The sequence below is a fragment of the Agelaius phoeniceus genome, chromosome 6 (assembly GCF_051311805.1).
Source record: "Agelaius phoeniceus isolate bAgePho1 chromosome 6, bAgePho1.hap1, whole genome shotgun sequence".
In the NCBI taxonomy this organism is placed as follows: Eukaryota; Metazoa; Chordata; class Aves; order Passeriformes; family Icteridae; genus Agelaius; species Agelaius phoeniceus.
In genome coordinates, this window is record NC_135270.1 from 28,772,779 (window position 1) to 28,786,360 (window position 13,582).

General features: G+C 43.2%; 1 protein-coding gene across 5 annotated transcripts in view; it reads left to right on the forward strand.

The window, feature by feature from the left end:
• The window catches only part of DPF3 (double PHD fingers 3), a 188,160-nt gene that overhangs the window by 159,912 nt on the left and 14,666 nt on the right, over nt 1-13,582 (forward strand). For all 5 annotated transcript variants that reach the window (XM_077180257.1, XM_077180256.1, XM_077180259.1 and 2 more), the window contains 2 exons: nt 12,108-12,220; nt 13,497-13,578. In XM_077180257.1, coding sequence (XP_077036372.1) covers nt 12,108-12,220; nt 13,497-13,578 — 195 coding nt within the window. The remainder of the gene's footprint in view (nt 1-12,107; nt 12,221-13,496; nt 13,579-13,582) is intronic.

A 13,582-nucleotide genomic window follows, 5' to 3' on the forward strand; every position in this document is an offset into this window, starting at 1 on the left:
ATTTGCCATAGTTAAGCCCTAACTTTGATTTTAATGACATAATATGAGAGCCATCCATCTGTGGCACCTCACCAGAATATTTTGAAGACCTAACTACATTGTTTGCTGTTTCAACAAATGCTCTTGCAATGCCTGTTAGAAACTTCTATCACATCTGTCATTTCATGATGTTTTGTCTCTGCAGCTTGTAACTCTGCATGATTCCATGGGGGGTGAACCATGGTGGGAGAAGGATGGCATTTACTTTCATGAAAGCACAGATTTCTGAAGCACAGTGTTGTGGCTGATATTGCCATCCATAATTAGAAACAGGTTTGCTTAATGTTGCCTGAGCCAGCTGTGGTAACTTTAAATGATGTACAAGCCAACCATGGCACTGTTAAGGAAAAGGCAACATGATTTAAACACTGAAGCTGGCCAGTGGGCTAAAGCTCTTGGAACTTCTGCTGCCTACCTGAGAGAGCTTGCAGAAGGTACCTTTTTTTTTTTTTTTTTGCAACTCAGCTGATGGATGGTACCTCTTGAGTAGGAACAGACACAGCCCCCCTTCAGTATCTTGAAATTGAGTGGTTTGAGATTTTTTGGAGTAGGATTTAATTTCTCAGTGCTGCTCATCTTCTATAACCAGTTGTCAGTAATACCTAGTTTATATCTAGGTTTGCAGAGGTATTAAGAGTAATTTTTTATTTGGACTGAAGCCCTTCCCATTAAATTTCTTCAGTCTTTGCTGTGAAGTGTCCTCATGTCATTAACTTCATTGTGGACTGCAAGAAGTGAATGAAGAGGACCAAATTTTTCAATACAGCCTCCCTTTTTTGAAACAAAATAGAGATTTTAAGTAATACTGGAGGTAGTTTTCTCAAACATCACTGCAGACTTAGCTTGCTATTTTGTATTTCTTTCCGTAACCAACAGCCATTAAATTCTTCATATGATGATTTCAGGAATCAGTATTGAGGCAAACTCCCCAAGGTGAGAGGAAGTCATTGGATGGGAAATAGTGGAAAGCCATCCTGTCACTAAAGGGGTATTTTTATTTTAGTGTTAACCACTGTGACATAACTTTCAAATTCATGTATCAGTTTGTGCAGTAGAGTTTGCATGGAATGGTTTTAAGTCAATGTTGGAAAAATTTATCTTCTCTGTTGGTACACATCATAGCTGCTTCATATCAGTGTTCTGCTGGGAGTGGCTTAAATATGTTAAACAACACTAAAGTCTTTCAGCCCTTTCCCTGGGCTCAACAACTTGTTTAACAGTACAGTGAATTCTGGGTCAGAAGTCTCATCCTTTTCTGGAATACCTGGACTTTGGATTCTTAAAGAGAAAGTTCCAGGACTTCTCAGATCTTTCTATATTGACTGTGTCTCTGAATGCATCTATCAGTCTAGAGGCTTAGGATAGTTTTTTAACTGTCCACAGACTCTCTCTGAATTGAATTTGCTGTTGTACTGTTCAAGCATGCAGATGGTCCAGAATTGTGTATTCCTTCATCTGGAGAAAAGGACATTCCCCGGCTTAGGGGACTTCATTTCCCTTGCAGCCTCTTCATTAACTTCCTCTCCAAGACCCTTTCTTGACTTCCATTAAGGGCGAGATTTTACAAGTACTTAGTGAGCTGAAAGAACAGAGATAAATTTCCTAAGGATATCCACAGCCATTTTACAGGTCTGGCAATATGTGAAGAAGAATTAGTCCCCATTAGGCTCAGTGTAGCTATCACTGAGAATTGCCAGACATCTTGTGGCTGGTGAGATCCCACCTAACAAGTGAACATTGCAGGTGATGAACACCCTCAGCAACTGTTTAAAGTGAAAGGATTTGGGGTACCCAGAGCTTGGTCAAACCAACCTATAGGAGAGGACTTCCCAGCTTCCTGGCCATTAACAGAACACTAAGCAACAGACCTGCTGGCCAATGGAGCAGCCAGTTAAAAGCAGGGTCAGAAGAGTCAGAGATTGTTGTAGTGCTGTAGAAGATAATTTTCTTTAATTAAATACAATAATATTCTGCTTCTGTATAGGCTTTGTTAAATTATTCCTTTGGTGTTGAAAAATAGCAAGACTAATGAACTGCTTAATGAGGGACATTAGTGTCCACCACCATGGAACTACCTGATTTCTTGTTTGGTCTGACAAGGTATTTAGCTGCTATGAGTTATTGGTTATGTAGGTTAAAGCAGCACTACTCACTTGTTACAGGTTAAGGAATGGCCAGGACTTTGACTTAACTAATCTGGGCTCGAAGGTCTAGTGAGCTCTAAGAAAAGAGATCATTGATTTTAATCATGTGGTCTTCCACTGGAAAAAAAAATACAAACCTACTTTTTAAATCTCTGTCAGCATTTTGTTGGACATTTACTCAAAAAAGCCATTGAAACAACTGAACTGAAAAATACCATGGTGAGAATAAAAGATTTTGGTTTGATTCAAAATGAAACACAATCTCTCCTCAATGAAATGACCCTTTCCCATTGCCAACAGTGCACAGGCTTGAATGAAACATTTCATTTGCAGCTATTTTTTCTCTTTCTTAAAAACAATTCCCTTGAGTTCCTTTGAAACAAGGTACTGCTCCAAAATGAAAGTCCAGCTTCTTATTTGTGAGACACTGGTACAAAATGTCTCAACCTTTCTGAAAATCAGTTTTTTGCCCTGCCACCTCTTAATCCTTTCTTCCCTCCCACTTACTTTTGACTGAAACTACTTTGTTCAAATTCACTCCTTCACTCAAATGTTTAGATCACCTTGAGACTGCATTTTTTAGAGAGCAAACAAAGACATTTCACTCCCTCCTACCATGCTCATACTGATGTTGTTCAACATGTGCTTATAGCACGCACTTCCCTCTAGATATTGATGTTGCTGGGAGTTTGGTGGGGAAGCAAAAACTGGCTGTCTTGTTGATGAAATCTGTATTGACACTTTAAAATTCCCAACCAAACAGGGGTTTTCAGTGACAGAGAAGGGAAAAAAATAAGTGTTTTCCAGCTTCTGGCACTGCATTACAAACAATGGAGAGTGTGCATGGGGATGACTGCCTGTTTGGCAGCTGAAAAGGATTCCTTAACTCAACAAGAGACTGAAGTACCTTGGTCCAAACTGGTCTTGTTTGTGTTGAGTGAGGCAGTTCTACTTATGTCTGAATATACAGTCACATTAACAAGTGTAAATTATGCTTCTGTGAGAAAGACAGACCTCTTGCATTTTCAGTATGTACACATCAATTATCAGTCATTTACCCATCATGTGCTGAATATCTTTACCTAGATGGTATGTGGTTACCTCATGCAAGAGCAATGAGGTCACTGTCTATGCAACGGCATGGTTAAGTTCTGCATAGTTAAGTTTCTTTAATATTAAAATTTAAATAATTTCTCTGGAGTTTGCCATTTGATTTGAAATTTCTGGAAACCTGCTGGCAGGGAATTACTCTAGAGTCATTCCTTAATCTTTCTAGAAAGTTAGTCCAGAGATTAGTAATACTGTCTCCTTTTCCCCTTTCCTTTCCCCAAATTAATCAGCTTGCCCTGTTTCCAAGTTTCCAGGTGTGTTTATGAGATGTCTGTTCCACGACTCATGGGTGAAATCCCCACTGGAGTTCTGCCCACAGTCCTTGGTGCTTGAGGAGGACCATATTGGTGCAGTGGGGTTGTCTTAGTGCTCTCTGAACTGACTGGGTGAGCATGGCCTGGTTTTAGTGAAGAGGTGTCCTTGTCATGATACATCACCTTTATCACTCTCTCCTGCTTAATCCCAGTGGAGAAGCCCAGATGGAGTGCTCTGGGGCAATGACATGTCCCATCTACTGCTGCCACTGGCTCAGGTTAGACCCCCTTTGTTGGGTCAGTGGGGAAACTCTGGAATCTTTTCAAATGCTGCCTTGATACCATGAGCAGCTCTGGGCAGTGCCGGGCAGCCCTGCAGGCGTGCTGCCATCTGTGGCTGTGTTAGCAGGGCAGTTTAACACGAGAGCTACTGGGGAGGGACCAGGTATTTGGACAGCAAATGTGGGTTCAAGCAGGTAGCAGAGTCCTTGTTCATGTTAAAGAGAGGGGAGGAGGGGCAGCGCTGATATCTTATTTTATGGGGGATTTAACAAAGGCACTGTGCTTGCAGAAGGCTATTCAGGCTGCCATTTCCCTAGCATTTTAAATACCACCCCACTCCTCTCATTACAGCTGGGGATTTTGGCTCTCCCAGGGGGGAGGAGATGTTCTAAATGGGCTGCCAGGGAGGTGGATTTAATGCACTAGGAAGAGCTGGCTTCACCAAGTTAAAAAGCAAAACAAAACCCAATCCTCCATTCCTATTTTTAGTGTTTATGACCAAGTATTTTTGCTTGGTTGCTCAATTTGAAAGGGTTTAGTGAGCCTGCCAGTTGATTGAAAGCTCTGTGGTGTGTGAGCTGGCCTGGCTGGGGAGCCTGCAGTGCATAGCGACGAGGTCGGAGCTGTGCCGGAGGTTTTTTTCCACTGCAGTTTGTTGAAGGGTAACGAAAATGTCCCCCGGGCAAAGGGGATGCTGGCTTTCCAGGTTGTGGTGATTCATCTTGCCTGGATAAGCAGTCTTTCTCCCATTCCTGCATTTTCATCTCCATCTACCTCACCCCCACTCCACTGTGTGTCCAAATGCAACGCCAGCCCCTGTCCACGCAGAGGTTTTGCTGGGGGTCTCCGGCAGCAGCCCCGGTGAGCGGCACCGCCTGGGCAGCATTAGCATGCAGTGCCTGTCCTCCTGCCCAGTTCATGTTCTATAAATGGGTTCATTCTCGTCATTAGGAGCGATGTCCCTGGCATATGGAGTCCGTGCGGTGCCTGCAGGCAGGTTTCCTTCCTGTTGGTGTTGGTAAGCAGCCCAAGTGCCTCCTGGCAATTAGCAGATCGTTACCCATAATGCAGCACGCAGCGATGCAGCCTGGTGGTTTTTCTGGAGGTCACTCTGACCTAATTCACCCCCAGGAATTGTACAGCGCTGGCATGACTTACCAGTGCATTAACAAGCTGATGCTTCAGTACAAGGTTATTTGAGTGCTCCCACATTATTTTTCTTAGGCAAGAACTAGCCATTTTGTCAGGCGGCCAACAGTGGTTAATAGGGGCTAGTCTGGAAGAAGAGGGGGCCGAGGGCTGTCTGGTTTTGAGATGAGCCATCGGGGCATGGGGGATCTCTTTGGCTTTAAAGCTGGGCACTGTTTCTGGCACCCCAGGTTGCAAATGCTCAGGTCTCATTTTGCTACCTCAGTTCTGTGTTCCCACAGCGTGTTCCCAATGTAAAGAGCAGCCTGTGCCAGGTGTGCCTCAGTCCCCATGGCTCGGCTTCAGAGGGGAGGACAGAGGGATGGGCCTGTGCCCCAGATCTGCCCCAGTCCAAACCTCTGGGAGATATGAAATGGAGGTGCAGATTTCAGCCTGTCCAGGCAGTTTTGGAAGGGCAGGTGTGCCTGGCCAGAGGGGGACACCCACACAGCAGCAGAAAACTTGGCAGGGCTCATCCTCCCTCTGGCAAACCTGAACACAGGGCAGAGGGCCTGGCTGCAGCATCACCAGCCCAAATCTGGGTGTTCTCCAAGGGCAATGATTTGTGTGCACCAAAGTTAATCGAGACTATTAATTTTATTAACTAAACTATTATTAACTATAACTATATTAACTAAACTATTATTAGTTTTTAGAGACTTTTAAAATCTCTAATTTATTTTCATTTCTCCCTGCTAACATATGTATGGCTGGATTGTGCGTGCTGAGGAAGTGGCATACTCAGGGAGAGGCACACACAGACCCATTGCAGTAAAACTGTTTTAAAACTTTTCTCAAGGAGTTTTCCTTTAGCAGATGGGGCATCTGCTATCACGGGAATGGGTGTGTGGGAAGTGATTTGACTGATGAACCATTCGGAATAACTCACTCCTGGCTTGTCCCTTTGCATGCTCCAGAGGTCACCCCTGAATCCCACCCAGTTCCTCCTGCCACCCTGTGTCAGACAGAGCTACACTGCCTTGTCCACAGCCCATCTCCTTGGGTGCACGTGGGTCTCTGCATACACATTTGTGCATACTTAATTTTGTTTATGCACATGAGTGGCCTCAGCCAAGCTTTGCTCTTCTATACCCTCTGTAACCCAGGCTCCTTATGCCAGCTGATGCTCTCGATACTTCAAATGATTTCGGAGGAAATTATGCAGCATTGTAGAGTCAAAGCTATGCGTGAGTAGAGCTGGTGAGTAGGCTTTCCTCAGGCAATGAAATTTTCTGGCAAGTGCCTGGAGATGAGGGGTCTTTTGGCAGGAACTTACTCCTTTGCTCCCCATGCCCTTTGGCGTTTTCATGGCTAAAGAAACAGCAGGGCAGTGCAGGAGAGTGAGCTGCAAGTGCTACCTGCCTCACTCCACCATTTTATAACTTCCCCAAGATCCTTGGCCTTGCTTTCAAACACAGGTCTGTCCTGCTTTCTCCAATTACACCTGCCAGACTGCAGCTGGGGCTGAATGACCACCATTTGCACAGGGGTTTTATTTATCCCCTGGGCAAACAATTAAAGTGGGCTCTCTTGTATCAGTGCCAAATATTTGAGCAATTGCTTGTAATTTATATAAGTTCTTCCTCTGGAACTGGCAGTACTGAGAAGCAAACCACCACCCTCAGAGTGCAGCTGGCCACCAGTCCTGCTGCTAATGCAGCAGAGTGCCCTTCTCTTTTTGTGGACTCAGTTCTGTCCATGCTGGCCAGAACAACTGTAGGGCCAGAAAATGAAATAATAGGAACTATAAGCTCTTCTACAGCTGAGTGGTTTCAGAGATCCATCAATTATTAAAGGCATTAATTCTTCCAAAATTACTGGCACGTTGTGACATATTAGAATAGAAGAGAGTTGGTCTCTGACCAAATCAGACCGACCAGACTATTCAGTGAAACCACTGAGTCTTTTTGGACTCACTTCTTTAGTAGAGTTGGCAGTGCTAGAACACACTGGGAGAAACAGCTAGGTTTTCTCACTTCAGCCAGGACACAGAAATTCACAGTGGTGATATTTCCTGTCCTGTCTGATAATAATAAACCCCAATATGGTGCCTGTGAGACTTTCTTTTGTTTGTTTGTATGTTTTTCTTAAGAAGCCGGATTCAGTAGGGCCCTGTACTGAAGGGGATGAGACAAGAGCTCTTCACCTGCAGCCTCCAACATCTACCCCTGTCTTGGCTGCCAGGAAAGCTGTTTTATTTTTCTATAATGAAATACTCCTGCTTCTCCATATCACAGAGATAGTGTGGCAGGTGGTGCCTTGGCTCCTCACCCCATGAACACTTTTGAAGGCTTCTGTTAATGAGTACCTCCATTTGAGCAGGCAAGCATATGTCTCTAGACTGTAACACCTTCACAGTGCAAGATGGGAAGGGCCAGGAAATGCCAAGAGCTCCCCAGTCTCATCCCTTAGGAATGTTCGGTCTTTTTGTGAGAGTTGCAGCTTCTTTAGCCCTGGGATTCTGGCAGAGCCAAGTTCTTCAGCGTTCCTGGATAGTCTGAGTTTTTAAGGGCCTTAGCAGGAAGAAATTTTGCATTTTCTTTGCATGTAAACTTCCATTATTTGGATGGGGCTCCTGTGATATAGGCCATTATATCTGTAATATGTATTTATAGTTGTTTAAAGACCTGAAAGTTTATGGAATAAATCTGATGCAATATAGCCAGGAGGCCTGTGAGTTTTCATCACGCTATTGATTAAAAAGCCCACCACTACACTGTGAAGATAATGGAAAGAATTGGAAACTGGGTAAAAATTCCTTTTATTCTGTATAAATAATTTCACATTTGTTTTTTAAAAAGAGTATTTGCTTATTTTTTCCCCTCAAGATAATCTCTGCCTTTGTTTGAAAAAGGTTATTGATTGGATTGTTAACTTAAATAGTCTGTGGCGGGTGTGACAGAGCACATGGCTGCAATTAATCTTGCAATGCAGAATCCATTATTGAAAAGGCACTAATGAGCCATTCTAAGGCCTTCACTGGTCACAGAGCGACTGGAAGCAGCAGATTGCTCCTGCCCTTTAATGTCAGTTTTGGTCTTTAGTGTTATGCAGCCAGTGTAAGCAGGAGAGATTTTTGGATATTTTTAGGGTATTTATGTTAAAATTATCCTTCCCATCAGCCTGCAATTGTAGCAGGTGCAGGATACAAGAAATGGTCTATGAATGTGCTCACCTCTCTGCTCTTCTGACCAGATGTCTGGTGGACATAATGTACAATAAAAGCCAGTGGCATGTGAAACACTGATGTCACTATAAAATATGGTCTCAGTCTCAAAGTTCACATCCAGAAGAGAGTTTTGACAAAGATGAGAGAGCTTTCAAACCTGATCTACACTTTAAAATATTGTTTTAAGACAAAGGGATGAGCTGTTGAAAACCCTGCTTCAAGTTTTATTGTCTCTGTCAGTTGCTTATAGCTATTGCAGCATAGCAAAAGTTTAGGTAGACAATAGTTGTGGTAGATTAGAAACCATCAGTGTTAACATATTGCCTTCTCCTTCAACAGAACTGCTCCCAGGGTGTATTTCAGAGGTCTGTCTATTGACTTCGGTGACACCATAAATATGGGTTACTTCCTCCCCCAATTAGATCTGCAGAGCTGATACAGACTTGTGCGAGTGATCCAGGGTTTGCTAGGGTGGAGCCATCACCTGAATTATTAACTGGCTTTCAGCTGCAGACTCTGCTGCACACCTTAGCCACAGCAAACACTGTTCATCACACCATTAGGTGAAATAAGACTGCTTCTCCATCTTAAACACATAGCAAGAAGACTGTCAGCTCTCTGACTTGTGTGCTACCGCGGTGTTCGTAACTTGAATCACATTTTGGACTGCCTTGTGTGTAAAAGATAATTGTGGCCTGAATTAGCCTTTTTATTTTTAAGGAAAAAAGAAAGGGAATTTGAATCTACCTGTAGTAGCTTGCAACATGCAGCTACAGGACTTTGTGTTCAGGTATTCTGACACAGAAGGAACGCTAAGAAGTTCTGTGATATGGAGCAGGGATGGTGTTCACTAACACTGCCTCAGGAAGTCTTGGATGTGTGAATTTTCTCATAGCATGTAAAACACTAGGTTTGGAACAAAAGTAGCAGGAAAAGAAAGAGAAAGAGATCATGAAGAAGGAGAAACCAGGGAGGAAAGGAAAAAGAATTTTAATATTTTGAGTATCTAGTGGTCTGCTTGCCATATGCTACAGTGCCTCACCGTGCTGATAGCATAAGTAAAAATAGTCTTTCCAATGACATTAAGCTGGGGTCATGGTACCACAAGGAATGTTGCTTAATGTGAAAGAGCATCTGACTTAGAGGCTGAAGAAAGGCATTATTTTTGCCTTACACATGGTATAAGCCCTGGGCTAACAGAGGGCAACCTGCAGCTATGCAGACTCAACTCTTGCAGTCACAGTACTTGGAGAGAGAGCCTATTTGGGTGAATGAATTGGTATGTTCTTGCAAAATACTTCTGCTTTGCTACTAGAAAGAAACCACTGTGGCCCTCGCTCTATTCCTGATTTTTCTAAGGAATACTCCCACAAGAGCCCACAAGAGACCATTTCTTTCAGGCTTGTGGTAGGTGTGGTAGGCACTTCTTAAGAAGTGCTCTGTAATATAGGCAGGATGCTTCACTTCAAGGATGAAGCACCACTGATGTGAGATGCCAAAGAGGAGACCTGCAGAGGTGTTTTTGAGCTAAATGAGGAACAAAACAGGCAAGACTGATAACTGGAAGAGAGCAGGAATGGCTATAAAGGGATAGAGATAAAGCAGTGAACAGGACCTGACCCTCATGTTGTGTTAGAAAGGGAGGGTCCTCAGCTGGACTCTGCAATGAGCAATGTGTGTGCACAGGCAAGTGAGCATGTGAGGATGTGCATGCATTTAGCTGGGATTTATTTCTGTAAGTTTGATTCCATTCTTTCTGTTTCTTTTCAAATGTGACTGAAGCTATTTAAGTCTCTGATTAATTCACCTCCCTATATGAGTTGTTTTCTTGATATATTCCAGCACTGTGCAACATTTCTGGAAGCAACTCTCTGCTGTTGGGATGAATTCCTCCCTGATGTGTAGCATGGCACACTTGTTCTATTTACTGGTGTTGAAATAAGGTTTGCATTCAATGTAAATCAGATCTGTAGAAACATTTCAATGTCATATCAGGTTCTGCTAGTTTGGTAGTATCAGAAAGTATATGTGGTCCTCTCAGCAAGAAAAGGCATCTTGTCACATCTCCTTTTGTTTAGTTGCAGTCTCAAGGCCCCCAGAACTTTAGTTGGTCCACTGTAAATCTCAGCAAAAACTGTCACTTGTTGTGCTGACATTTCAAGGGCTCCAAAACCCCATGATCTTCTCAGCCTATCTGAGCCCATCAGTATTGTCAAGATCTTTCTTTATTCAAAGGCTTAAGAGTGATATGAGCAATTTGATTGATCCCTCCTTCTCTAAATATCTCCTTTATTTTCAATTCAATTTCTTTAATAATTATGCATATACATTTCTTTGCTGGACAGGTTTAGTTGTTGTATCACAACCATGCAAATATAACTGGAGAGCAAAAATTCTTATTACAGCATTTGGTGGTATAATGGACACATAAAAGAAATACATCCCCTGCAGCATTACTTCCTTATCCAGCAATTCTCAGCAACTCTTTGCTTCACTAGCTGGAAAATACAGAAAGTTTTTGTAGGGTGGTGATGGGCACTGTGATGATGCAGCAAAATATTACTGATAGGTCTGGTAATGAAGATGACACATCTGTGCCCACATCTACCATAGACATGCCTTTTTTTTCTTACTGGAGAAACAGTCTTTCTTTCTCCTCTCTTAAAAAGGCACTTAGGCTGCTGGAAGTGGAAAAGATTTTTTCCACTCCATTGGTTGTAGTCTAAGAACAGCAGATTGGGTAGAGGTGAACCCCCCCCCCCCCCCACAACTTATGGTGCCAGTTTCTAGAAGAAGCAGGCAGCAGTGCGAGATGTGCGTTCCTGTGTTCCTAGTCTTTCTACAGACGAGCAATTGACTCTCCCTGCTCTGACCATGCACAGTTTAATGTTTAAGTGTGTCAGAGAAGGGTTCTAAATATGGGGCTTTCCAAGAAGGCAGGCAGGAGCTTATTGCAGGAGACTTAGATAATGTTTCAGCCAGGTAAGGGTGGTTTGGGAGTACAGTACTTTATTTCAGCGGTGTATTTGTCTCGTTTTGTTTTGCAGAAGGAACACTCATCCTACCTTTGGTTTGTTTGTTTGTTTGTATTTTCCCCTCCAGAAAGCCCATTGCTGACCCTGCTACTGTGGTACCGCTGTTTTGCAAAGCTGAAGTCGACACGCATGTAGGGGCGGGGGTTGTAACTCTGGCAATTTGTCCTTCCCGATTAGATGTGACTGTTCTGCTAGCTTTCCCTTCTTTATTCCTTTCATTTAGTTCATTGTGGGAATTGGCTTGGGGTTTTTTTTCCTTTCGGTTTCCTGTTTTGATCCTGGAAGGTTAGCTGTGCAATTTGGTTTCTTCTGTGCCAACCAACTTTAGTGGCAGAGCTCTTAAAAAAAAAAAATAAATAAAAGAAGTCTTGTGTCTTCTCTGTACGCTACTGCTTCCATTTAAGCAAAGTTTACAGAATTGCTCCACCCATTTGGACACCAGGAAAGGAAGCTGTGAAATGGAGAATAACCTCATTTCCACCAGGTCCTTCGTTCCGGTCGAAACAGCGCTAATTGAAACTGTAGTCCAATTTCTATTAAGACAGATGATCTCTCTCTGAAATTGGGTTTGTTTCTGATTTCATCCTTTTTCATGTTTTCTTAAAAAAAAAACCAAACATCCCCACAAATAACGAACTCAAAGCCAAACCATTTTTAAGAGCTCTGAATAAAACTGCTTTGCCAATGGGGTGGAAATAACTATGATTTTCTCTTGTGCCCGGCAGCGAAAGGGTTAATGCCTGCTTTCCTCTTTGGTATCTGTTAGTTGCAGCCCATGTTGTGATCAGTCCATGTCCGTGTGTGTTTTGTTCCCAAATTTAATGCTGGTTAATTAACAAGCAATAAGTGAGCCTTAACAATGACCATTGTTTCCGATCTTCCTCAGGACACCCGACCTGCCTGCAGTTCACCACAAACATGACTGAGGCTGTAAAAACCTATCAGTGGCAATGCATTGAGTGCAAATCCTGCAGCCTTTGTGGGACCTCAGAGAACGACGTGAGTCCATTTACCTTTACATGCAAATAAGCATCACTGCAAGCCGCTGCCATGCCCACCCTTGAGAAGCATGTGGCACTGGTGTGGGTCATTGTTTCACTGCTGCTTCCATGCATCTCCAAGGAAGAGCCATCCCTGAGCACAGAAATTCTCCCCAGTGTCCCCATTCAGCCACTGGTCTCTGATGAAATTACCACAGGTATCATATATACCACTTAAGATGCTGATACTTGTGGTTTGTATACTTATTCAATAGAAATTAGCTGGGGGCCATGAATTCATGTTGCAGGGAGCTTTCAGCATGATAGTCAGAAGCAGATGTGAATACATGATAACCCAAGAGAGGCAAGTATGCTCCTTCTGTCCCTGATTTTCTTTACTTTCTTGGTATGATTTTTTAAACTTAATTACAAGACTTGGGAAACATGAAACTATTTGAAGTAGGATGGCTAAGCCTCACCTAATCACCAACTCCAGTGATTTCCAGAGCCTGCAGCTGAGCAGTGTCCTCCCTGTGGGGTTTGCAGTTAAAATCTGATGCTAAGGGTCCTTGGCAGCCCATGAGAACCTTGGAAAATTGACAGTGGCTGGAGAACTTTGGAGGTGATTAGCTAACACTATATTCCCTACAGCAGAATAAATTTGAAGCCTGAGATTTTGTTTTTGCTTTAGCATAAAAAAATCAGAATCCGGGGAGCTTAGGAATCACAGGATACTTCAGAGCAGCTTTTTTCACCCCAAATATATGAAAGAGCTGCAGACCACATGGTGGGGTCATGTAATTTCCATCTGTTTCACAAAAAATTTACTCAGCTGAGTTTTGGAAAACTGTCTAAGTCAAAGGTTTCCTCTGAAGGAATGAGATCAGCACATGGTGACACTGGAGCCCAGCAAAACCTGCCCTCTTCTCAGTACAGCATATCCCCGGCATAACAGCTTTTACTCCTGCATTATGAGGCCATCTAGGACTGGAACTCCTCCACTTCTCATAGTGATTTTCTACTTAGAAACTGAGCTGTCTTGTGCTGAGAGAGGCTTTCTGCAGCCTCTCAGGAATATGGTGGCTAATCATGGATGGACAAATGTGATGCTTGTAGCCTTTACATTCCCAGCAGTCTCTTAGTCTCTGTTGTTGCAGATCTGCATTCCCAACTGAACATTGCTGGTTACCCTACTTAAGTTTTCATCTTGGCAAGAGACTAATTTACATAATTTCTCTCTTTTCCTCTCCTTCTCTCCCTGTTTCCCTACTGTCTCTCCAACAAACCTGCCTCAGGACCAGCTGCTCTTCTGTGATGACTGTGACCGTGGCTATCACATGTATTGCTTGAATCCACCAGTCTTTGAGCCCCCAGAAGGTAA